Consider the following 26,910-nt stretch of genomic DNA (forward strand, 5'->3'; position numbering starts at 1 on the left):
ATCCAGTGCCTCTGCCTCGGGGACAGCGAGGGACCGGGATGGACAGAGGGGGCCGGGGGCCGGATGGGGGGGTGGCGGCCGAGAGGCGCGCTCCGGGGTCAGCCGACAAGGACGCGGGCCCGGCGGCTGCACGGAGACCGTAAAACAAAACGCGGCCTCGGCACCCCCGCCCCCATTCCCGGAGGTGACGCGTCCTCTCCCCGTCCGCCCGCGCGGCCGGCGGGCAGCTGGGGGCGGCGCTGGCTGGGGGGCCGGGCAGCGGAAGCCCGGGCCCGGGGCTGGGCGGGGTGGGGGCCGGGGGCTGGGGTCGGCCGCAGCGGGCGGCGGGGGAGGGGCACGCCCGCGCCGGGTTCGGATGCGGCGGAGCGGGCTGCGCGCGCGGTGGGGGCGGGGAGGGAGGGCGCGGCGGCCGGCTTCTTGCGGCTTCCATCCGGGGGCGGCGCGGAGAAGCCCCCACAGGATCCGTCAGCGCCGCGGCCTCCCGCCGCGGCAGGTTCAGTGTCAGCAATGTCAGCAGCGCGGCGCCGGCCGCCCACCCTGGCTGCGGGCCCCGCCCGGGGGCGCGTGGGCGCTAGGACCCTGCGCGGGGCGAGGGGGGGGGGCGCGGCCAGCACACCTGGCGCCCACCTCGCCCCGCCCGCAGCACCTAGGACCCCCTCGTCTCCCCCGCGCGCACCCCCCCAGCCGCGCCCTGGGGACCTCGAGTGCACCCCCGGTTTCTCTTCCGAGCCTCTAGAGGAGAGGAGCTGTGGGTAGGGGGCCAAGGGGGCTTGCACCTCGGTTAAAACAGAAGGTGCGTTTTCCACCTGCCACGGGAAATGGCAGAGGAAGCGGGAGAGACGCCCCCCCGCGCCCCCACGCAGGTGACTGCGGCTGCGGCGGTGACACAGCATCGGCAGTGCGGGCGGGGGGCGGGGAGCCTTGCGGCTGTGCCTGCGGGAGCTGTACGTCCGCGACACGGGCGCGGGGGCCGCGGGGGGCCCTTTGTTTTCCCCGGGTGGGGGGCGCTAGCTTGGTGCGGAGGCCAGGCCCGCCGGAGAAGGGGACCCGGGATCCCATCTGGGGTGATAGGCCCAGGGGAACCAGACGGTTCGTTCCCTAATAGTGCTGGACGGAAAAAGTGAGCAGAAAAATCAGTGGAGGAAATGGTAATGCGGATAATAAAAACAGGGAGCCTGGGGCCTGATCCACTATTTGACTTGTCACGCGGAAGCCGAGCCGGGTGACCCAGCCTGGTGCGGAGCCGGCTGGTCCTCGCCGGGGCCTTGGGGCGGCCGGTCCCGGGGTCAGGTGTAGTAGTAGTGCCAGAGGGGAGAAATATGATCAATAGCTGAGCTTTAAAAAGACAGGTTAAACAATCCAATTTCCAAGGGTCTCGCTTGAAACGACTTAGTTCTGTGTATCTGTTCTTCAGTATCAGTCAGGGAAAGGATGCTGTTCTCAGGATAGGCCCAGATTCTGGAAAAATCGGTGAGGTGGTGGCTCCCGTTCAGCTAGTCATTTCGCAAATGAACCCTGGGCTTTGCTCAAGGCCTCAGGCTCTGAGATGACTGATCTGGCAGCCCTGGTGTGCCGTTCTCCCCAAGCAGGGGGCTGGAGGGGGGAGGTTAATCTATTTTAGAAAGCCTGCCCTGGTGCCTCTCTCCACAGCCTGCACACATTCTTGTCCCCTGAAGAATGCAGGTCTGTTAAGTGTTGGGGGCTTTTAGGCTGGAGGGTTGTTTCACATGGCCCACGCACTTCCCAGGGCCAGTGGAGGTGCGGCCCAGGGCTGAGGGCCTCCTGGGAGCAAGGCCAGCTTTGGGGTAGTGGTCCATGTGAACAGAGCCTGGGGCCAAACACGACTTACCTGGTGAGTCTGGGGTCAGGGGGATACTGTGCCGAGGTCATTTTCCTGAAGGGGTTCAGGAACTGATCTGGCTTCTTGTGGACCACAGATGACAGTGGGCCCCGTCAGACCCCACCAGGCCTCCTGGGCCCGGGGACTGCATCCTCATGGGAGTGCTTGCCTGCTGTGGAAGGGCCCAGCTAGATGCCACCATCACGGAGCTCGGCTGCCCAGGTCACTCCATCGGTGCCTATGGCTGTGGCCCTCCTGCACTGCCTAAGAGAGATGGGCCACTCCCTCCCTCCCTCCTTTCTACTCTTCCTAGTTCTTTCCTTCTTGCCCTTCTGTGTCTACACAGAAGCTTTCTCCCCAGGTTCTTCCTGAGCCAACAGCCACACCCCACCCTGTGTCTCATGCTGGTGGAAACAGCCATGGAGGGGGCATCCCCGCTCAGATAAGTGCAGTCTGAAGCAGATGCTTGGCACTGGCTTGGGCCCAGAGAGAGGATAGCCTACCTGCTGGAGGTTCTGGAGTTCTGGTGGACAGGATAGTACCAGGAATGTCAAGGATTCTAGTCTGGGTGGGGCAGGGGCTTGTTGCCATGTTGCCAGGTCTTCCTGGCCTTGTAGCTCTGATGAGCTCTGCATGTGGGGGAGCAGCTGTGACTCAGATGTTCTAGATTCTATTTGCCCTCAGATCACGAGATGACCTCATGAAAAGCTGGGCTGTTTTTTTGAGGTCTCTGCATCTTAAGGGGCTGCAGAGCTAAGGATGCTAGTTTGAGGTGATGACATCCTTTTCATCTGGGGTCCCTAGATGTAGCTCCTTCTCATCTGGAGTCTCTCTCCTTGAAGACTTGTCTCTGATCTTAACCCTTGGAAGCACCCCAGACTCCCCTTTCCCAGCCTGAGTGAGCTGCCTGCCTACCAGAAATACCCACCTCTCATTGCATCTCCCCCATTGTTATTACACTTACCTGGTTGTCTGTCCTTCTGCCCACTAGATGGGAAGCTCTTTGAGGTCATAGTCTAGTCCTTGCTGTGGTGCTTGGCTTACAATTTGTTGTTGTTCAGTTGCTCACTGGTGTCTGACTCCTTTGTGACCCCATGGACTGTAGCCCTCCAGATTCCTCTGTCCATGGAATTTCCCAGGCAAGAACACTGGAGTGGGTTGCTATTTTCTTCTCCAGGGATCTTCCAGACCCAGGGTTTAAACCCACATCTCTTGTCTTGGCAGACAGATTCTTTACTGCTGAACCACCGGGCATGCCCATTGGCTTACTCCTTAGTTTGTTGATTTAATGAATGAGTACATGTCTTATTGATGCCAGGAGATAACAAGATTGATCTCTTACCACTTTCATTTCCAAAATGTGTAATAATCATTTCAGAACTTACGTTGTGTGTGCACAAAATCAGTATGTTAACATGCCGAGCTGCCCACCTTCCCACATCCTGTGGGAAGAGAGTGCAGACACAGGAGCCCACCTGCTCTTCATTTCCTCTGCTGCTGCTTGTCCTGAGCGCTGGCTCGGCCAAGCCTCATCTCGACAACATCTTCCATTTCCCTAGTGAGCGAATGACCATATATATCAGCAGATGAATGGATAAGAAAGCTGTGGTACATATACACAATGGAATATTACTCAGCTGTTAAAAAGAATGCATTTGAATCAGTTCTAATGAGGTGGATGAAACTGGAGCCTGTTATACAGAGTGAAGGAAGTCAGAAAGAAAAACACCAATATAGTATATTAAGGCATACACATGAAATTTAGAAAGATGGTAAGATAATCCTGTATGTGAGACAGCAAAAGAGACACAGATATAAAGAACGACTTTTGGACTCTGTGAGAGAAGGCGAGGATGGGATGATTTGAGAGAACAGCATTGAAACATGTATATTATCATACGGGAAATAGATCACCAGTCCAGGTTCAATGCATGAGACAGGGTGCTCAGGGCTGGTGTACTGGGATGACCCTGAGGGATGGGATGGGGAGGGAGGTGGGAGTGGGTTCAGGATGGGGAACACATGTATACTCATGGCTGATTCATGTCAATGTATAGCAAAAACTGCTACAATATTGTAGTTAGTCTCCAATTAAATTAATTAAAAAAAAAAGTAGTACAGAAATCCCAGACTTTTGAGGAAAGGTAAAGGTGATGGGAAGATGTGCGTGGTCAGTAAGGACCTAGGCCTTGGAGTCTGATTGCTCCCGGGGAGGTTGTCCTTAAGCCTAGTGTCCCCATATGTCATCTGAAGGCTCGCATGTGATGACGCTTTGGGCTGTTATGTGGCCCGAGTGTCAGGCCTCTCACAGGGCACACACTAGATGCTGGAGGACCCTGGCTGTTTGGGTTGTCACTGACGAGACTGGTGCTTCTGATGTCCTGTAGACCAGCCAGGCACATGGCTTTGTCAGAGCTCATGTACTTAGGTTTTGTTGGGGCTGATGGGCAATGTTGGTTGATAGCTGTTATTAGTTCTCTCAGAGCTGCCTCATGTTAGGGAAAGCAAAGATCATCAAATACCCTCTTAGAAGGTGCAAGTATCTTTTAGTTTTATGACTTTCAGTTGACATACTGTATTAAATTGTTCAGCTGCAATGGGGCAGAATGTTTCCATTTTACAGTGAAAATTGGACCTTAATGAATTCCTTATCCTATTTCAGGATTACTATGATTTACAGTGTGTGTTTTCAGGTAGCTAAGAAGAGACACACTGTAGTATGTGACTCCTTTAGTAATAAAATGCCACAGTGTAAGTTATTTTTAATCCTAAGAGTTGGATGTGGCATAATGAAATAAAATGATTCATCAATAAGGGCGTGCATCTCACATGAACTGACTCTTATGGAAATATTGCCTTATTTGTCTTTCCATTTGCTTTGTGAGGTAGGGAATGGCTGATTAATGAACTTATTTCAGATGTGTTTTTCATTCGAGACTCACCGATTATCAGATTCAGAAGGCAATTTCTCATCGTATTTTCCCACACATTATTTCACATTCTGTTAAAATACATAGTTGTTGGTTTTTTTTTTTTTTTGCATGTTCAGATGGACAGCCTGTAAACTAAGCTCAAAGAATGTGTTACATTTTGTGCTTATAACAGGACTAGGAACACCCTTTTATAAGCAGTCTCTCTCTCTCTGTCCATCACCTTGGAACCTTTGTTTTATTAGATTTATGTACTCCATGTCTTGCTATGATTGCTGCACAGTCTGTTTTGTGAGAGTTGCAAAATTAATTGTTTAAAAATCCATGTAAGTGCTTTTTTACAAGTCACAGGAGGCTGACTGTAGCGCAGTTATCCCTATTTTTTTCTAAACTTTTTAAATGTAAGTAAATTACTTTAATATTTGCAGATATTTCTAAAACAGCTCAGTATTTGGTATGTGTTAATGCAAGGTTTACACAGAGTGTAGCACTTTAATACAAAATATGGAGAAAATGGCTGAGCGTGAGTGTCTTACTATTGTCCCAAAATGCCGTTGGATAATCATGTTAAAACAACACTATTGTTATGGAACCTAGAGCTGCTGTTGTGCGACTATAAAATTCTGGATTTATGCCCAGTTTAGGCAATGTTATTCTTAGTGAGGTAAGCAAGAGGAAAGAAGGAAATAAGATTGTTATGTTGATTTGATTTTGGGTTATAGTAATCCATGCCTATTTTAAATCAAGAGCATTTTTTTGGAATGAGCATTTTTTTTTCCTCCAAATATTGTGTTATCTTAATTGCTTAACTATCTCTTTGCGGCTTAGATAAGCACAGAGAAAAATCAATACTTTGTTAAGCAGAAATATTTGGGATGTAGGCCTTTTAGTTTTCCAGATGGAGCATAATACAGTTATACTGGATAGAGAGAGCCGGATAATTTTCGATGTAAACCAGACAAGTCTTTGGTTGGCATCTCCATTCTTACTGAAGAGACATAGACTTCTCTCTGAATAGAACTTTTTTCCAATCCATGCCCATACACGGATACTTCATTTCACAGTTTTAAAGTAGAAGTAACTTTTCTCTTACATTATACTCGTATAACTTAAAACATGTCCACTGGCTTATCTGACCTGTCATTTCTTACCACATCTATGTAAATACCAGATTTTTTCTTAAGAGAATGAACTTATGGTTATGAGGATGGGGGAAGGTTGGGGGGAAAATTAGGGGGAAGGGATAGTTGGGGGGAGTTGGGGATGGACATGTCCACGCGGCTGTAGTTAAAATGGATGACTAACAGGGACCTCCTGTACAGCACAGGGAACTCGGCTCAGTGTTATGTAGCAACCTGGATGTGAGGGGAGTGTAGGGGAGAATGGATGCATGTATATGTATGGCTGAATCCCTTTGCTGTCCACCTGAAGCTATCAAAACATTGCCAATCAGCTATACTCCAATATAAAATAAAATAAAAAGTTTAAAAGAGAAAATAAATGCTAGCTTTTTATTTAAAAACATTTTTTTTTGTTATGTGTCATGTTGATAAGTGTTTTTGTCTCATAACTAGAAGCTAAGATCTAGTGGAAAAATCAGTTCTTTGGGGCAGTGGTTTTAAGAGAAGACGATTCCTGAGTAAGTGCTCCTCTTCGGTGCTCCGGGCTTGTGGATGTGTGGAGGGCAGTGCTCCAGGCCCTGACCTGTGTCCCTCTGTCTTGGTCTTGCAGGGATCCTGGAATTCATCAGTATAGCCGTGGGTCTGGTCAGCATCCGTGGCGTGGACAGTGGACTCTACCTCGGCATGAATGAGAAGGGGGAGCTATATGGATCGGTAAGTGCAGCGGGCCACCTCGCCAGCCTCCCTGACTCACGTTTGCTGGGAACCACTCTTTCTTGAGGTTATAAATAGAAATGAAACTGGTGGTGGTGAGAAGGGGAGTGTAGGTTTTCACTTTTTTGAAGAAAACCACTTCATTGTTATGAATAGATGTCAGCCCTGAATCTTCACTAGACCAAAGTTTCTAAAGCAAATGCTTTATTTATATGCTGAGCCATTTTCATTACCCAGTAAATAAAAAATTCAAAACTGTGAAAAATCCCATCTTCTGGTATTGAATGGCAGTTATTTTTGAAATGAATTGAAATGATCTCTCCCCAGCTTTGGCAAGCATTGTAATTAAAACTAGAAATAGACCATGCAGTGAGTATCAGCCCTTTTTCTGAGCTACATAAGATTTTCATTATGTAGAGACAAGGGAGATGGAAATTACTGTCAGATATTCTTGTAGGCGAAAAGGAATAGAAAAATATAATAATTATTTGTAAGTATTATGAGTTTCTTTTCTATTATGTCTTCCTTCCTGTCTCCAGTGGGTTGGAAGCTCCCTGTGGAGGCAGAGAGCACTCACTGCAGCTGGCCGGGCACCTGGAATTGTGGTCTTCAGAGTTTTCTGAGCGTAGATCTCAGTGCCTCATGTCAAATTGTTTAAAAGTTGTGTACATAAAGTGTAGCCCATATACGTTATGTTGTTTTGTGTGTTTTATGCAGCATGCATTAAGGTGAAGTGCTCTGAAGGCAGGGATGGACTAGTGGGCAGTCAGAGGCCACGTTCTGTCCACAGCAGATGGACCTGTGTCCTTGAGGCTGTGGCCCATTGTGGGGCCATGTCTGCCTTCTTCCTTGCCCCCACCCTTTCCACGTGTCCCCGGTTGAGCCCCCCTGGGGCAGAGATCTGGTGACCATGGGGTGGCGGGGAGGCCTGACTCGGGGCTTGTGAGGCCCGCTGCCCGGTTCAGAGCCTGAGGTGCCCAGCAGAGGTGGGACAGCCCCCTTGCCCTCTGTGTCCTTGCTCGCCTGGAGGTGTCCTCAGGCTGGGGCCCTGCTTGGTGGACAGCTGATCAGGCCCGCATTTGCCCACCCCCTCATTTCCTTCCTCAGCCTCCAGCCTCCCCCGTGCCCACCCTGGTCCCACCAACAGAGGGTTCCTTAGCCCCCGACACCGCCGCTTCCCGCTCAGACTGCTTGAGCTCCTGCTCTGAAGGCGGTGGCCACCTGCTTCCATCCACTCGCCCCGCCAAACCTTGCTGCCCAGGTCTGCTCTGCTAGGCCGTCTCCTGTCCCTGTCTCATGTGCCTCAAGTCTGCCTCCCTGCTCTTCTCTGGTCACTTGTCATCTGATGGGCCGTGGGGTGGTGTTCCCCACCCCGGCCTGCCATCCCCTCCTCCCTGTGCCTCAGGAGGCAGCTTTTTTTCTTTAGGATTCGGTGACAATACTGCCTCTTCTGCAAAACCTTCCCTACCCACTGGAGCCCGAGTTCTGGGTCAGCGTCTCGTGTGTGCGTGTGTGTCCTCTGGGCTCCGGCAGCGCCTTCTTTATGTTTTCATCCTCACCTGAGGAATGTAGACTTCTGGTGTGATTATGTGTCTATGTTGGCTGTGTGTTCATGTTGGTTATGTGTCCTCTGGAGGAACATAGACTTCTGGTGTGGTTGTTTGTCTGTGTTGGTTGTGTGTCTATGTTGGTTGTGTGTCCATGTTGGTTGTGTCCATGTTTGTTATGTGTCCACTCCAGGAATGTAGACTTCCGATGTGGTTGTGTCTCTGTTTGTTGTGGGTCCGTGTTCCCTAGTGTGTTGAGGTGGGGGCTACAAGTTTCCTTTCAGTGTTGCTCTGCACATAGCCTGGGCCTGCACTGGCGAGGGTCCTCGTTGGGTTGCAGTGGATTGAACATTGTGGTTTATTCATGGCTTCCCGACCCTTGAGGTGCAGCCTGGCTGTCTCTGCCTGTGTGGTCAGTGTGTCCCTTGGGCCCTGCTGGAGGGAATGTCCCTCTCTGCTGTCCCCATGCTGAGCCGCGCTGTGACGTGTTGTCCTAGCGTTCATCCCTGGGGGAGGGGCAGAGGCTGGAGAGGATGGTGTCCGGGGAGGGTGGTGGCCATTGGGATGCCAGGCGCCCCCGCCTGCTCCTCCTGTCCAGACAGGGGCTAGACTCAGGCGGCCTCACAGCTCCTCTGCTCTGGGTCTGGGCCTTTCATGCCTTGGGCTGACTGGGCTTCACTCCCATCTTCCCTGCCTGTCCTTTGATGTTCTCTCTGTGCCCATGATGTTACACAGCAGGACTGCCTCTTCCATGGTGCCTGCCTGGTTTGCCTGTGTGCACACCTCACACAGATGTGAGGGAGTCCATCTCCTTGGTGGCCAGAGCCACACTGCACTGTGGTTGTCATCACCCTTGTGTGGCAGTGAGAATGGGGTGACCCGCACATCCCCTCTCCATCCCAAAGAGACCGAGAGAAGGAGAGAGAGGCAGGCAGCGATTCTGTTATTAGTGCGCCAGAAACCGTAGCTGAGAAGTTTACCTATATGAAGTTGTGTGAAGCTCAGTGGAGTGGAGAAGGTGTGTTTCTAAACATTGAGGAAACCTTGGAAAGACTGATCTCATTGGGAAAGAAGGTGAACAGGAGATTTGGGGAATTAGCCATCACTTTTATAAAGTCTATGCATGTGTAAGTGCAGCAAAAGTTAATGTAAAGTGTATTTAGGATTGTTTTTTCTCTTTTCATTTATGTGGTTCTTTTGCTTCCAAGACTATATTAGTATTAGATCTAAAAGGTCAGAGGTGAATGGGATAATACTTCTTCAGAAAAATATATAGTATTCTGAACCCTGTCAGAGGGCTTCCCAGATGGCGCTAGTCATAAAGAACCCAACTGCCAGTGCAGGAGACATAAGAGATGTGGGTTCTGTCCCTGGGTTGGGAAGATCCCCTGGAGAAGGGAATGGCTGCCCACTCCAGTATTCTTGCCTGGAGAATCCCCATGGACAGAGGAGCCTGGCAGGTTATGGTCCATAGGGTTGCAAAGAGTCAAACACAACTGAAGTGACTTAGCATGCACACACCCTGTCATACTGTGGAGACAGGAAAAACTCTATTGCTGATGTATACTATGATGTGATTTAAGGAAGATCTGAGCCATTCTGTTTCTGGGATGGAGTTTGATTATTGTAATCCTGTTTTGAATTCATCCCTAGATGTCCATTCATCTGCTCATTTCTTCAAACATTTATACTTAATATGTGCCCAGCATTGTGCTAAGTGCATGACAACACAGCAAGTATCTTAGACTCTGGTGGGAGAAATAGACCTATAAATAATTCAGTTCAGTGTGAACTGCACCATGTTAGAGGAATCACAAATATCCTGAGAATCCAGAAGAGTGTCTAAGTAATTGCCTGGGGAAATTGGGTGGCAGCATTTCACTGGGTTTTGAGGGATGTATAGGAGTCTCAAAAAAGGGAGGCATAAAAGGAACGGTGTGTAATTTTTCAAATGTAAAGATTAGACTACCCTGCCTGGGTGAGATTTAGGAAGGGTATTAGATCTCTCTCTCTCTCTTTAGATCTCTCTCTCTCTCTCTCTCTCTCTCACACACATACACACACACACACACGAGTGTATACTTGGGCAGAGAATTAAAATGTTAGAATATTAGTTTACATTTTTCACTTTTGTTCTCATGACAGAGAGTAGACGTAAGCCTTCGTTACCTCTAGGGTCTTAACCTAAATCATCTGAGCATCATCAGGTTACTTCAAAGTGTCAAGAATAATTCACTGTAATAAATACCTCTTTAAAAAAGAATGCCTTGAAAACAATTAATCTGTTTCAAGAAGCCTGCCTTTAATGAGAGTTGTTGACATTTTCATTAAAAAGAGGCAGCACAATCTCTAAAACTGTAATGGTGCAGGAAAGGGGAGCATGGGACCTGAAGACGTGATGAGGAGGATGACAGACCCCTGATTGTATCCCTTTCAGCACCTGCTGTTTTCTTTCTGGAGTTTTCATTCTCGTTGGTCTTTCCCACTGAATTTGGCTCTTAGGAGCCGGTCTCTGTCTCCTGAAGGCCCCGCTGTGTGTGTCGCATGCTGTTGGCATGTAGGGTCGTCACCCCAGCCGTTTGGCCGGTCACGCCTGCACCTGTGTAGTATGTCACACGTAGATAGCGTGACCCGAACCGTCATTGTCCACCTCCACTGTCCTGGGTTTCCACCTGGGCCACCCCGGTTTTCTGCTGGTGGGACCTTGCTTAGCTGTTAAGGCTGTAAGAGAAGAGGTGGGGTAACTTGCTCCTGGGCCAGAGCTTTTGGGACAAAGCAAGGACTCAGGCCAGTGCTGGAGCACGGGAGCCTGGCCACCACCTGCCAGAGACGCTGGTCACACAGGCACCTGTGGACTGTTGGTTAGTTGTTACATTTCCAGAGACACAGGTGCACCCGGCTGGGTCCATGTGAGTCTGTGTAATCAGTAACCAGGGTGTGCTGGATTCAGACTGTGTTTCCACTGCGTAGAAACTTTAAAGCCCAGAACATCACGTGGGGTGCCTGTCCACACTGGCTGGGCCTGTGTGAACCAGAGCTGTCCCTCGTGCGGTGTTTCCACGGAGGGGGGCAGTGGTTGGGGGGCTTCAAGGACCACCCATCCCAGGATGAAGGTTTATGTCCACCCTGGTAAGAGGAAACGGCAAAATATCTCACATCCCAAAACCCCATTTGCCTTAAATTATTTTTGTTTTAATTGACTATGTACAAACATAGATACTCTGTGCTCCTTTGGCGACTGCAACGCAAACCATATGTATATTAAAATTCACCCTGGACCGTGGAATGGCTGGACTCTGGAGCGGTGGGTGGGGTCTGATGTGATGGGTGAAGCTACCTGAGTGGGGCTGAGATACAGCTTCGTGCGCAGCATACCTGTCCCCAGGGCTACTGAGGTTGGGGGGTGGTGGCCTCCTCCCATGGCCTCCTGGGTGAATTGCTGGGAAGCCAGGTGTCACCTGGGCCACACGGACAGTCCAAGGATGTCGTTTCTCTTCCTATAAGTTCCAGTGGTGAGGGTTTTGCTGCTTAGCGCTGAAGGTGACGTCAGATACAGACACATCCTTGGGCAACCATCTGTGGCTATAGGCAGGCCTCAGGAGGGTTTTGAGTGGCCTTAAAAGGATTCCTTTACTTTTTGGGAGATGAAAAGTCCGAGATGATGCTCCTGCAGGAAGCTTGTTGCCCCTGGATTAGCCTTTATCTTTCTGGGATGTGCAGCTATGGAAACGTGCTGGGATGGGGGGTGGTCCCTGTGGTCTCCGTGAGGCATCTGCAGCGCCTGTGTGAGCAGCGTGGGCACATGCAGAATGAGCGTGTGCTTGTGGAACAGGACACCGTGCCTGGTGGCCAGTCCCTGCTGGACTCAGCGGTTTGTCTGTGTGCTGTGTCAGTTGAGACAACTCCGGCAGCGGCCATGCCAGAGGGTCCTGGATGCTGAGTCTGAGAGGTGTCATTCCTGCAGGGGAAATGGCAAGAGTCTTCTGTGTTGTGGCCTCCCTGGGGCAGGCGGGCTCTGCAAGCAGGTGGCTTTAAGCAGACACCGAGTGATGGAGCCCGGCCTCCCATCCTATGCGCAGGTTGCTGGCTGTCAGAGGACTACATGGCAGTTCTTTGTGAAGGAGGGCAGCATCTCGGGAGACCATTCCTACTGTATTAGCCAGTTTAGCTAGTAGAGCATCTTTGTGCGGGAGGTGAGGAGATGGGGGTTGGTGGCTTAGTGACGGACTCAAGGTCACACAGAGGGTAAGGAAGGAGTTGGTTTGAATGCAGGTGAATTAATCTTGTTCGATACACATAAGAGTGGCCATCTGTTTTTGTGAATTAAAAAAAAATATATGTATATATATATATATATATTTTTTCCTCCCAGAAATAACCCTTTTATCAGAGCAGGGTCTAGTCTGTCCTTCAGGGACATGATTTTGAAACAATTGTTTCCTTCCAGCAGCCTAGTTTTTACTTAGTGGTTCATTTGTTTCCTTAGCATCTATACTCCTGGCTGTTAATTAGTGGAAAATCATCTTTTATAAAAAAATTTATCTTCTTCTTTATGTAACTGTAGTCAAGTTTCTGTTGTTAAGCAGCAAGCTGACTCCCCTGATGGTCTGAGGCCTGTGTGGCTAACCTGGCAGGTAAGCGGTGGCAGGGGTCACAGGTGGGGAGGCATCACAGGCTCTGAAAAGTGAAGTCGCTAAGTCGTGTCTGACTCTTTGTGAGCCCGTGGACTGTGGCCCGCCAGGCTCCTCTGTCCACGGGATTCTCCAGGCAAGAATACTGGAGTGGGTTGCCATTTCCTCCTCCAGGGAATCTTCCTGACCCAGGGATCAAACCCAGGTATCCTGCATTGGAGGCAGACGATCTATCGTCTGAGCTACCAGGGACCTGGTTTTCATCGTTAGGCCCATGGACTGGGCTCAGTGCACCCATGTGCACGGAGAGGGAAAGAGAAGGATGGCCTGGGACTGGGGTTCGTGCTTAGGGGCGGGCTTGCTTTAGGCTCCAGGATCTCAGCACAGAAGCTTCCTGAGTCAGTGCTCTGATTCCCCCACCCCCACCCCCTGCCCGCCACATCACATCTCTTTGTAGAACAGGTGGGGCCTGGCCTGGGGCTTAGATGCGGGGGACATGACCTTCTGATTCTCTTCAGTCTCTGTATCCCCGCGTTCCTTGCACTGATGCTGAGGGGCAGCTGTGCACACTCCCTGCCACACACGCCCACGCGCGAGTGCACACTCACTCGTTTTCATAACCCTACAGGGTTTGGCGGTGTCATTGCGCACACAGGCCAGCACTTTTGTAGGTGCTGGAGAACAGTTGACCCTCGTGACTGCAGGCCACGTGCTTGCACGTTTGTCCACCAGCTGGAGTTTGTGTACCCAATTGTATGACCCTGGAATGGTGTGACTCACAAACCTGCCAAGAGTAGCAGCAGAAGCTACTGCTGGCCAGGGCCCTGTGAGGCCGTGCGGCCTTGTGCCTTCAGCTCCTGCTGAGTGAGCATCCTCTCCTGCATATGTTTAGTGCCTGGGTCTCATGTTTTTGTGCTTTTCCAGGATGGTTTCTCTGATCAGAATGCCCCTGGGGCCTAGTGCTGAGATGCTGTGCGTGTCCCAAATGCGGGAGTCTGGGCGTGTGTCACAGAGGAAACACGGGCCTCACAGGAGTCTCAGCCGTCCTGAGTCACTGCCCTGAGTCCACAGCTGACAAATCCACGATATTAACTTAAATGGAGACAGAACAAAGCAGGGCTGTGTGTTGGTTGTTTGACAAGCATGTGATGAGTAGAGAAACAGGCTCCGAACCCGCGTTTCCCCAGGAGCTGCAGTTCAGGGCCTGATCCACATGGAGCGGCATGGTGTGTAAGGCTGCTTCCTCCTGGGGTGACCTTGGCGCTGGTTCAAGGGGAACTAGCCACGCTGGGGGGAGTCGGATGTGCAAACATGGCTGAGGTAACGGAATTGTGTCCAGAGAGGGCTGGCGGCGGGGCTTCATCCCGGGCTGGGACGGAGGTCTGGATGGTTCACAGAGAAGGCAGTTTGGGAGGGGCTGGTGTGAAGGCAACCTTGGGGCTGCAGGGTTTGGAGATGTGGCTGCTCACAGGTCCCTATTCTGCTCCCCTACCCGCCCACCCCCCCCCCCCACACACACACACTGGTCCTGTCTCTGCTTCTGGTTTTCCTGGCAGCTGCCAGAGGCCACGACGCTGATGTTTGAGGGGTCCTTCACTGTCACTGTCCTTAGCCGCTCAGGAGACACTGCTGCCATGCTGCCCTTTGTCCTGGCTGGCGCCCTGGAGCCGCCCTGAGAAAGCCCCCCATCCTGGGGCTACCCCCCTAAACTTGCCCCGGTCAGGAGGGCTTGTCCGTTGACCTGGGTGTCCATCGGTGATCTCACAGGCAGCTGAAAGATGTGTGTGCTTTCCCAGCACCCCCGCTGAAGGCCCCCCAAGGATGGGGAGGCCGTGGTATCAAGTGGAGCCCAAGAAGGGCTTGTGAGTGCTTAGGATCCTGACCAAGCTCGTCTCCTCCTCCCTCAGCCCTTTGTCGTCCTTGTCACTGTCCTGACATCACCGCAGCAGTTTGCTTCTGCTTTGTGGGAAGTGCCCGTGTGCTGAGAGCGTGGACCTGTCAGGGTCATGCCAAAGCCGCCACCAGGCAGCTCCGCGTGGCCTGCAGGGGCCTTGCCCTGGACGTGGACACGGGCTTGCTGTCTGCTTCCCACCCGGGGTTGATCTCTGTGCCCCCTCCTCCTCGCTCCCCAAACCCTGTTTTCCTTCGGCCTCGCTGTCTGCAGGGGCTTGTCTCCGGGTCCTCTGGAGTGGCTTACATCCCTTTTCCTTCCCTCCCTGTCTTTTGAGTTGGTTTTCAGCTTGCTGTGTCTTGATGGAAGGTTCTTGCCTGTCCTTGCATCCTGAAGACTTTGAACTTGGAGATGAAGCGTGGAGTGGGGGAAGCACAGGGCTGGGACCCCAGCTCCAGGGCCGCCTCCTCAGGGTTGCGGGCTGGAGTAGGAACCAGGGTTGATGACAGCCCGTCGTGAGAACGGCTGGCGTGGGCTGTCTGGGCTCCCTGGGGTTGAGCAGCGGCTCCTCAGCCTCCTTCAGGACCGAGTGCGGCCACGACGGATGTGCTGTCCTATCCGACCTCAGAGCTCCCTGTGCAAGACCCATGGAAGTTGAGTTTCTTGAACGTTTGAATTCAGAAGTTAAGAGTTAGGAAGGAAATAAGCATTTTCCTTCAGGTCAAATTATGACATCCCTTGTGTTATCCTTCAGACTGTAAACCATAAAGCTGTGTTTGCCGTGGTTAATTTTGTATACCTTCTTCTCAAGTGCAGCACATCAGTATGTTATGTTTTTTGTTGAATTAAATAGTTGGATTTCTTTATTAAGGACAGAGTTTCCATCACTGATGGTGGCGAGGATGGTTTCTCCTATCCACATGCTGGCGAAGTCTGCCAGCCGTGGCGGCACCAGAGTGTCCACCCCCAGAGTTGGGGTCTCGGAGTGAAGGCATTCTTTTGAAAATGGCCATGATGGCCTGTGGATCTGGTGCCTGGGTGACTGATAGTGTCAGCTCGTATTTGTCCTGGAAGTGGGCTGTTAGCAGAGGGGCCCTGAGAGAGTGACCCACGTGTTGCTCAGAGGAAGGGACAGTGGCACCGGTAACTTTGCACGAGCATGGGGCCATTTCTCTACCACCAGGTGAGGGCTGGGAGGATGGGTTTGGTTCTAGAGGAGTCTGGGTTGATGTGAATCCAGTTGGAGCTGAGTGGTGGGGGCACCCAGGGAGTCAGGAGATAGCAGAGACACGTGTGTGTGTGTGTGTGTGACCCCCCGAGGGGTTTCTCTGTGCATCTTGGGGAGATGACAGTGTGTGTCTGAGAAGTTCGCAGTCCTCAGTCACTTCTCTTTGGGGCTGCCTTTCCTCTGCCTTGTGTGACATGTTCAGCTTTGCCCCCAGCTCTAGGCCCTCCCTAGGCTTCCCAGGTGCTCAGTGGGTAAAGAATCCCCCTGCTAATGCAGGATACACATGAGATACGGGTTCAATCTCTGGGTCAGGAAGATCCCCTAGAGAAGGAAATGGTAGCCCACTCCTGGGAAATCCCATCGACAGAGGCACCTGGTGGGCTACAGTCCATGGGGTTGTAAAGCGTTGGATACAACTAACCGACTAAGCACACATGTGCTACTCTGGATACTCTGTGACTTTGAGAGCTGTTTTCTTACAGGTTTTGGCTTTTCTTCCCAGTCAGTTCTCTTGGGGCCGCTCATGACACAGGTTTTGTTGGTCAGGCAGACATTCATTCGTGAGCAGTGATTATTGAGGTCAACATAGGGAAGAGGTCAGCAGTGGTCCCCCAACATAAGATACCCTGTAAGGGGGGTGTCCTGCCAGTCTCCCAGGGAGGGAAGGAGAGGCCTCTGGTGCCACGGCCCTGTCTTTGTCCCCGTCCTTTCTTCCCCGAAACAGCAGCCTCCCTTCTTGGCCGCTGCCAGAAACATCACTTGGCTGCGTCTCTGCGTTGGCAATGGATGCTGCACATTTTAGTTGGTTTCTTCCCTGTTTTCTAGCGACACTGCAGCTCCTTTTCCATTTCCCGTTCAGTGCGTCCTTCTCCAGTCATTGTGGGCATCTCGGCTTCCACACTGGATGCTCCAAGGCTGGACCATTTGATCTTAGGCTGAGAAAGACCCTAGATGTCTCTGGGTCCTGTACCCTCTCTTCACAGAGAAGGAACTTGAGCCCCCAGGATGGCTGATCAACCCCATTTGGGGTATGTGTGTATGTGGGTGTGAGGTCACCATCACTTCAGAGATTCTGTGAATCTTGTAGTTCTTCAGAAATTGCCTTTGGGCTTCACAGCCATTGTCTTTGTTAATCTTTCAGTTTCTCTAATTTCATTTCCGCAACCCAAGGCCTGAATCTTGCCTGTTTGGTCTACCGCAGAAAATCTTTGGTAGTTCTTCTGTTTTGACTCCACCCCCTGCAGTGTGTGTTGATTGTCCTGCAGACTGGGTGTCTGGGTCCCATTGTTTCCAGGCGCCTCCTTAACAACAGGAATTGTTTCCTTCATTCCACCTCCCTGCCTTGAAGCTCTCCTTTTCTCCTCCATTGTCTGTGCTTCTACTTTCAGTTTTTAGAGAGAGCAATGTTTAGCTTGAAGTTTTTTCAGCTTTTGCAAGTCTGTGATGTGCATTTTAAGTGGTCATTGAATGACTTCTCTCATCAAGATAGTGATTATGGTAAGAAATGTTACATAAGCTTTCTTTTTAACTAGGTGTTCTAAGATCCTGAAAGAAATTTCATGAACTTTTCCTGTAGAGTTCTTCGCAGATGAATCAAATGTGTGTTGTCTAGACACTGAGACAGAAGTAAGAATATTGCCTACAGTGAATATTAAACTTCTCAAACGGGAATTCTCTTCAACCTTGGGCGGGACTTTCTTTCCCCTGTGGGTCTCCATCTCTGAAAATATATTGCAAGTATGTGAACTAACATGATGTACCAAACAAATGTCTGTCTCTGGGAGTAGCTGTGAAGATTACCTCTAAGTAGCCTTGTCTGCCTTGCAGTACTCTTGGCAGGTCCTGTCTTTGGCTGAACTGTGGGTGCCATGTGGCTGGTGAGCATACAGGCTAGGAGATGTTGGTGTGTTCCTCCAGATTCAGACTGGGCCCTGTCTTTGAGTCCACAGATGCTTAAGCTGCTTCTGGAGGGTTTGGTTTGGTTTGGTTTGGCGGGAGGAGTGGAGAGAATGTAGGAATTCTTAATTTTCTGTATATTTGATGACACAGTGTTGCCTGTCCAGCTGTTCTATGTGCATTCACCAGACACACCTGCCTCACATGTTCCCCCAATTCCAGTGGCACATTTGATGGCCAGGATTGCAGGTGTAAAAGCAGGCCCATTGGGGATGGTGGGGATTTTAAAGAAGTTTTGAAAAATGAGGCTGGAGGTGAGACATGTTAAGGGACTGGAGCTTCTAATCAAATAAGACACAGTGTCTTCCCACCTGTTCTCTGTGTTTGTTGCTTTCTGTTTGGGGACTTCTCCCAGGAGAGAAGCATTAAAAGACCTGGCTTCTTATTAATGGTCCTTTCATCATTATATTTAATCATCCCAATCCTTGCAATAGTTCCCACTAAGACTTTACAGCTAGATTATTAATGAGGAAGGTGCATCTATATAGGTAATTGTAGTTAAGGGAAGTCTAAATATCATGACTGGGGTAAACGATAGGCAGAAGGCTGAGTGCTAAAGAATTGATGCTTTTAAACTGTGATGTTGGAGAAGACTCTTGAGAGTCCCTTGGACTTCAAGGAGATCAAACCAGTCAATCCTGAAGGAAATCAACCCTGAATATTCATTGGAAGGACTGAAGCTGAAGCTCCAATGTTTTGGCTACCTGATGCGAAGAGCTGACTCATTGGAAAAGACCCAGATGCTGGGAAAGACTGAAGGCAGGAGGAGAAGGGGACGACCGAGGATGAGATGGTTGGATGGCATCACCGACTCAATGCACATGGGTTTGAACAAACTTTAGGAGACAGTGAAGGACAGGGAAGCCTGATGTGCTGCAGTCAGTGGGGTCGCAAAGAGTCAGACACGATTTGGCGACTGAACAACAAGGAGGTAAGGAGAACAGGGTTGCTGAAATCTATAAGCCTGCATGTGGAAACTTCAGTGATGGATGAGAAAGGTCTTAGCAACTGGACAACAACAACAGAGAATGAGTGATTACATCAAATCATTAACTTATAAAAGGTTGGAAACTCTCCTATCAATGTGACTTCTGACCTTGGAATTTACATGTTGTGAGTATGTTTATGCTGGGGGTTTAAACAACTCTTTGTGTTGAACACAAGCAACCATTTGGATGGTGTGGTTAGAACTACACCATATGTTTATATGTATAAAAATGGAATCATGTTTTAAAATAGCAGCATAAGTCTAAGTATTTTCAATGAGAACTCTTGACTCTCAAAGTTTGGAAACTTCTGATTTCAGTTTTTAAATAGGGACTTGGGCATGGTAACGCCCATGTGAATTACACATTTTCCAATTGTCAAATAGTTGAAATTAGTGTCCATATGAGTTTATGTTGTATAACATTCCTAAATATTCTCTGGGGCATACTATAATTTTCACATTATTATCTCATGCTTTGGTTTTAATAGGATTGGTAAAAGTTTTGAAGTTTTAATTTCAGTTTTTCCCACTGCTTAGAATTTGATGATATAAAATGAAAAGAGGTTTCCATAGTTGCTAACATTCACCAGATTTTGTTCCAAAGCATGGGCTTTAGAAGACTTTTGAATTAAAGCCACATTCTCCACCCAAGCCTAGTGACATAATCCAGCAGTTCAAAGATAGGTATGCCATAAACAGCTACAGTTAAATAATCTAAAAAAAAAATTAAAACATGGAAATACAATAAAACAAGAATTGATCACTTTATAGTGGAATACTCTATAAACCGTCTGCATTGGAAACATGTGGTGAGTTTTAAAACATCTGAGTTCTATAATTCTAAAGTGTATAGTTTATTTGAAGGCAGAAACTGTTTCTTCTCCTCTGCATATATATATATATATATGTATATATATATAAATACAGGTTAATATATATATTTTTGCTATCCTGATTTGCATCTATTTACTTATTTTTAATTTAGATAAATAACTTTGGACTACACATTCCTAACATAAACATATTCACCTCAACTAAATATTTTATCGCTAAGTACTGAAGTCTGGTCATGAAGAGATTAATTCTGTAAATCTTGTGTTTGTCTAAAACAAAAATCACACATTAACATAAACCCAAATAGTAAGAAAAAATTATTTGAAAGCATATACATGGTATAGAAAGGTATCAGGGTCTTTAATTTTTATGATCCTTTAAATTGGAAAAAGTTTTTAGGGTCTGTAGGTTTATCTGAGCGGCATTGTAATCCTTGCATAATAATTAGAGGAGCTCAACTGGACCAGGCGTTTGGCAATGTATTGTCTGCATGCCTCATTTAACTAGTTAACTGAAGTTATCCAATCCTCCCAAGAATGAGATGATTGACCTTTCAGCCATCACAAAAACTGCTGTCTGGAGATCATAGTGGAACAGTTTACTTCATTTTCTGAGTTGTCTAAAAAGTTATATTGTATGTGTAATGACATACACATACAATATGTTACAACTGTTGTACACATACAACTGTTACAACAGCCTCATAAGGGAAACAGAGCCATGTTTGTGGAGCAGTGAAAAGATTAGTTCAGTTTCTTAACCACGTTCAACTTTTTTAAAAAGGTTTTTTTGTAAACTGACAATACCCCCCAAACATGTAAAGCCCCTTTGGAGGGGCCTTGGAAGTCCCTGGACAGACAGGATATCTGGAGGGAGCCTCTGTTAGTGAGAAGTGGAAGGTGGAGAGTCTGGGCAGAGCTCCTGGAGATGCACTGTCACCATGACAACAGGATCCTGAGCAGGGACCCCCATCTAGGGCATTTTCGGGGGAAAGATGCACTTGCTGTTGGCTGAGCTCCAGTTCTGAAAGGTTCTGATGTCAAGTGTCCACAGCCACCTTGGTGACCCGCGGTGTCCTGAGCTGTGCGCCTGACCTGGCCCCGCCCCAGGAGGGGTGCTGACCTGCTCCAGGAGGGGCTGTGGAGGCTGAAGCTGGGGGCATGCCTGTGGCTCCAAAGGCAGGCCCCTCATGGGTGCAGACCCTGAGGTGGCGTGTCTCATCCTGATCCATAGAGGGCCAGTGTCCAGCAGGTGTGACCCGTATTCAGAGCAGACAGAAGTCGGGACACAGCTCAGGGTCCAGGAGGAGGGGAACCCTGTTTCATAAACAAAGTATCTGCCAGGGCTTCCCAGGTGGTGCAGTGGTAAAGAACCCACCTGCCGATGCAGAAGTTGTCAGAGACATGGGTTCCATCCCTGCAATGGGAAGATCCCCTGAAGAGGGGCATGGCAGCCCGCTCCAGTGTTCTGGCCTGGAGAATCTCGTGGACAGAGGAGCCTGGCGGACTGCAGTACAGGAGGCCACACAAAGTCGGACACGACTGAAGTGACTTAGCATACACATGCATCTGTCAGGTAATGTGGTTTCCTGCTAAGAAAAAGAAAGCTGGATTTGAATTCCTTTTTTGATTTCCATGGTAGAACTGAAGGCTCTACAATTCCATTCTTTGGTCCACTTTATTAAGCAGAAAATAAATGAACATCGTCTGCTTAGAAAACTTACTTAATCACTGCAAACTCAAACCAGACCTTTTAAGCCAAGAGTAGTCTTGTCTGTGGGGAGAATATTTATTATACAGATGGAAGTAAAGTCTGAAGTAGCTGTTAATGTCTTTAACACTAGTTTTATTTTGTCTGCTTTAATGGAGATGGAAGAGAAATCAAATTCAGCCTGGTCTCCCCAGTGTGGGGGTTTCCTCCGGGTTTGCTCATGGAGGGAGATGGGGGCCTTTCTGTTAGTTCCCAGGGGAGGGGCTGCTGCTCCCCCTGCAACCTCAGCGGTCCAGTGTTTCCCCATTGGTCTTTCTTGCTCAATCCTTTCCCCTGGTTCAACTCACTTAACAGAGACTTGTCCAAGGACGTATTTTGTTACCAACCCACTCAGTGTTTTTGATCACCTAGAAGTGCCCCTCCTAGGAGGTGTGGGTCCTGTGTGCCTTGGGTGGTTTAAGCGTTTGGTGAACGATGTCAGGAAGCTGGCTCATGAGTCCTCTCTGGTTTTCAGCATCCTCAGCAGGACTTGCCCCCCTTGTCCCTACCGTCACTGTCCATCAGGCTGGCTGTGAATCAGTGCTCTGAGTTGTATCCTCAAGTGTGTAACTGCGTGAACATATGTTTGTAGGTTTTCTTTCTTACATAAGGGGCCAGGTGTGCAAGAGCAAGGGGAATATTTTCAAAAGTCATTTTAGTGTTTATTTTTCACACTACCACCTGGGAAGGTATGGACCTTGAAGTTTCAGCACGGCAAGAAGAGCAGCCCCCCAACCCGCCCCACATTGCCTCATTTGTGTCTGTGCCTGGAGTGAGCTCACGGTGGGGGTGAGATGTGAGCAGGGCCTCTGGTCCTTATTCCTTTTGGCGCTCAGGATACATGACTGCAGGGGCCCTGGTTGTGTGGTTCCTGGGAATCCAGGCTTTTATAAAGCTCCAGTGAAGGGCAAAGTGCAATACATTTATGAAAATGTGGACCCTTTCTGCTTTTAAACCGGGAGGGGAATGGTTCTTCTGTCTAAGTTCAAGGAAGCCCGAGGGCTGGGATGTTTGTCTTCACTTCTTTGTACTAAGGAAGACCCAGTCCTGATAGAAAGCTTTGTATCTCAAAATGTGGACCCAGTGGTGGCTGCCTCCAAGTTCCCCAAGGGCCTGTTCAAAATGCGTATTTCCAGACTTTCTGGCTCAGAATTTTAAAGGGCTGGGGATTGGAACTCTTCATTGAAAGAAAAAAAGTATCCCGAAGTGATTCTTCTGCATGCTGAAGTTTGAAAACCACTCTTGTAGAGTAATAAATAACTTCCACTGCTTCAAAGGGCAGAAAACTTGTAACGTCATGGGCGATGTTGGTCCGCACGGCAAGGACTCTGAAAGGACACTGACGATGAAGCGGCTGTCTGAAACTCTGTCCACGAGAAAGTTCCCCGCCCCCAGGATGGTCTCCATCCTAACTGTTGTGGTGAAAACAGGAACAGCTCATGGTGTTAGTTGCGTTTGCTTGCTGACTCATTCAGATAATTGGGACTCGGAAAAGTTTAACTAGAAAAAATTTAGATTCTTTTTGTGCTTTAATCATTACAAAAAAAATTAGAACATAGTTGAATTTATAGAGGTAAGTAGCTTTTGCAGAGTACCTTTAAAGTGGGTTAAAATCGGTATTTTCTCACCAGTTATTTAACAACTTTTAAATACAGAAAGGAGCTGATTTTGCAAAATATTTGCTTTTGTTTTTTGACAGGAAAAACTCACGCAAGAGTGTGTCTTCAGAGAACAGTTTGAAGAGAACTGGTACAACACGTACTCCTCCAACCTGTATAAGCATGTGGACACTGGACGGAGGTTCTACGTCGCGTTAAATAAGGACGGGACCCCCCGGGAAGGAACCAGGACTAAGCGGCACCAGAAATTCACCCATTTTTTACCCAGACCCGTGGACCCCGACAAAGTACCCGAACTCTATAAGGATATCCTAAGCCAAAGTTGACAAAGACCGTTTCTTCACTTGAGCCCTTAAAAAAGTAACCACTATAAAGGTTTCACGCGGTGGGTCCCTATTGATTTGCTGTGTCATCACATCCATTGTTGCCAAACTCTGTCGCATGCATAGCCTGACGGAGGCGTGGAGGGGACGTGTGACTGTGCTGTGCCCCGGGCTCGTCCTCCCGCGGGACCCCTGCCCGCTGCGCTGCCGGGTGGGTCTTGGGGCAGAGGGCGGCCGGGGATGCGGGGTGGGGGGCACGTGGGGGCAGGGCCTGCAGAGAGTGGGGAGGAGAGAGGACAGGCCATGCATGTACCTGCCCAGTCTGTCCTTTCTCATCCTGGTCAGCACAGCTGCTCCAGCTGGACGCGTCGGGACTGGCCGGTGGCCACGGGCCCGCTGCGTCTCCGCAGGTGTGGTGGGCGCGGTCTTACCGACAAGACTTTCTCGGTTCCTTGTCACGGGTGTCATCCCAGTGAATTTAAAGCAAAGACCTCTTAGTAAAAAAAAAAAACAGAAAAAGAAAAAAAAGTTAAATTTATTTATAGAGATTCCAAAGGCAACATTTTATTTATTTTATATATTTATTTATTATATAGAGTTTATTTTTAATGAAATATGTACAGGCCAGATAGGCATTTGGAAGCTTTAGGCTCTGTAAGCATTAAATGGCAAGTCCGCTAGAACCTGTGGTGAGTCCACGTGCGAACGTGGCGTGCATGGATTTCAGACACTCGAATGGCCCTGTGTCCCGAAGGCGACAGCCGCTGTTGTGCCCATGTTACTGTAAACTAACGCGTACCGCTCATGACACCGAGTATCCACTCTTCAGACTGCTTGTCCCATAGCTTACCCCAGAGGATTAAAGATTAACTGGGTCTCAAACGTTTATTCTGTGTCTGTACTATTTCCTCTCTCCTAAGTGGCTTCCTCCACGGTTGAACATGATGGTTGGTATATATCCTACTTGTCTAAATCTATCACAGAATATACCAAAGCTAAACAATGACTGTGTTTTTGTTTTAGTCGAGCTCCAGAACAACAGGACTCATTTCAAACATGTACTGGTTTAGAATTCTCAAAACGGAAAAAAAAAAAAAAAAAGCTTACTTGGTACAGATTTTTTTTTTTAGGGGACAACAATCTGAATCAAAACAGCAGGGTAATTCTTATAAACTTGGCTCTCAAATATTAAATTACACAAGCACCATAGGGGTCATTGTAACATCTTTTATAGAAAATTGCTTTTGGTGTGACCTGTCATAATACCTGGTAAAAACACCCTTCAAATATGACTTGCAAAATGAAACTAATAAATCTCCATCAATCATAACAATGAGGGAAAATAAATACTTGTTGACTGTGTTTTGTTTTTTAAAAGGGTCTTCACAAGCACTTGATTTTTTTAGAGGGGAAGTTACTATATAATATCTCTTTTACTAGCCTTTTATAACATTTTATGCTAAAAAGCATAAGAATGCATATTTCTTTAGTAGCAATAATTTTGAAACCTGCCCTTGGGCAAGGGAGACTATTTCTTACTCTATACTAAGGAGAAGAGAGCCAAATTCTTAAAGCAATATTTAAGAAGAAGAAATTTATAACAAATTCAAATACCACTTATAACACTTTCTAGCCAGTTACATGGGAAATTGAAAGTGACAGTTAAAAAATGTGTTGGGATTTATGTAACTGATTTTAAAGTTTAATATTCCAGCTTTGTTTTGCTCTGATGCACATTCTGTATGAAAAATAAAACTATGTCACTGGTGAGTCAAAGCTGTTTTGAGGTAGAAGCTCATGGGTTCTTGTCATGAGCACAGGGGCCCCTTCCCTGGCCCAAAGTGGAGAATGGGCAGGTTCACTGATGTGCATTAAGGAAAAACCAAGTCCAGTGTTTGGAATTAAGAAATGTTGTGGGGGAGGGGTCAGAAGCAATGTAAAATATCTGATTTATGATAAAGGTCAGAGTGTCCTCTTCATTTATTTTCTTTTTTTTTTCCTCTAAACAGAAGCTGCATTTAATCCCAAGATGTAGTATTCTTATTTATTATTTAACCCTTTGCTGCTGCTAATATGTACACATATTCAGGCTGTAGATTTTCCAAAAGGCATTTAATATTTTTGGCTGAGAAACACCAAGCCTCTGACCACAGGGAATGATCACGTTTCTAGGATGTCGTGGGTACAATGTTTGGCACTGAAGAAACTGATTTTAGGAGACAGCCAAAAGTGATCTTAAGGTAGCACTAGATGCTGGATTGACCCGTCGGAGAGAAAGAAAACCATCTGCGAAAAAGACAAACCTCTCCATGGGTTCCTAGAAAGTGCTACTTTAATGTCGACTTTTGGAGGTGTTTTTTTTTTTTTTCAGTGATTTTTTTTTTTTTTAAGAAAAAATGTTATATGCTTTGGCAACTGATATAATAAACTGTAATGGTGTGTAAATAAATAAATACTGACTTATGCAATTTCTGTACATAAGTGTGCCGGGGGAGTGGATGGCTCAGGTCTGGGGCCGGCACTGTCCTGCAGGGCCGTGGAGTGAGCCCCCCAGCTCCTGGCTTTGCACCCGGTTCTTGTTGTAAGGCACCCAAGGCCGTGGACAGCTGCCCCCCACTTCTGGAGTGGTGGGTCCAGTTTTCACAAACATGAGCCTGGCCAGCCAAACCACTGTCTTAACTGGTGCCAACCCTGCACCTCAGTCACAGACTTAACGGGCATGGACTGCTCACCCCCCCATCTGTCATGCAAATGTCCCCAGGCCATGCCAATGGACATGCCACGTCACCTTGGGGCACCTGTCCCCAGGCCGTGTCGAAGGACATGCCAGGTCACTCCGGGGCATCTGTCCTTGCCATGTCCTGCTCTGTGGGTCAGTGAACGGCTTCAGTTTATGGTTTTCATGCGATTTCATCTCATTGACACTATGCTGTGTTATTTACTTGATAATCTGTAATTGTATGTAAATACATACAGGATTATGTAATTTGTGTAAATACATAATTACAGACTTTGGAAAACTGGTATTTTTTACTCGATGTCCATGTTGGAGCTGCTTCCGACTCTGTGCCTACACCAACTGATGAAATTTTAAAAACACGATCTCCTTGCTCTTACAGCTGTTGCGTGTGTGTTGAGGGGACGAGGGGGTGGGGCGCTGGGAGGGGGGAGCAGACCCACCCAGGTGTCTGTCTTTTCTGTGAGCCTGAGATGAAGGAGTGGGGGGTGCCAGGGTTAGAGAGGCGCGGGCATGCCTCGGGCAGCACTCGGAGCTGTGTGCAGGCCTCCATGGACGGTGAGGGGACAAAGGCGCTGTCTGAGGTCGCGTTCTGTGTGTGCTGTGTCATTGGACCTCGAAACGTGCCAGATTTAGATCCACTGTTTGTGGCCACTTGCGCGAAAGTGCAATGAAATGGTGGGGGTTGGGGAAAGCACCAGATGGACTCAAAACAGGCGTGAGCCACCAAGCCCGTGTGTCTGTGTGCATGTGTCTGTGATACATGCAGTGACATACTGTGTCCACAGGCATTTCATGGTTT

At 48.6% G+C, this 26,910-nt stretch overlaps 1 protein-coding gene across 1 annotated transcript in view; it reads left to right on the forward strand.

Annotated features, from left to right (window-relative positions):
* FGF9 (fibroblast growth factor 9) overlaps positions 1 to 26,386 on the forward strand; it is a 29,587-nt gene extending 3,201 nt beyond the window's left edge. Inside the window, exons 2-3 of the mRNA XM_005687564.3 lie at positions 6,502 to 6,605; positions 23,129 to 26,386. Of these exons, the coding sequence (XP_005687621.1) occupies positions 6,502 to 6,605; positions 23,129 to 23,374 (350 nt within the window). The 3' untranslated portion in view covers positions 23,375 to 26,386. The remainder of the gene's footprint in view (positions 1 to 6,501; positions 6,606 to 23,128) is intronic.

The sequence above is a fragment of the Capra hircus genome, chromosome 12, assembly GCF_001704415.2.
Source record: "Capra hircus breed San Clemente chromosome 12, ASM170441v1, whole genome shotgun sequence".
Taxonomy (NCBI): domain Eukaryota; kingdom Metazoa; phylum Chordata; class Mammalia; order Artiodactyla; family Bovidae; genus Capra; species Capra hircus.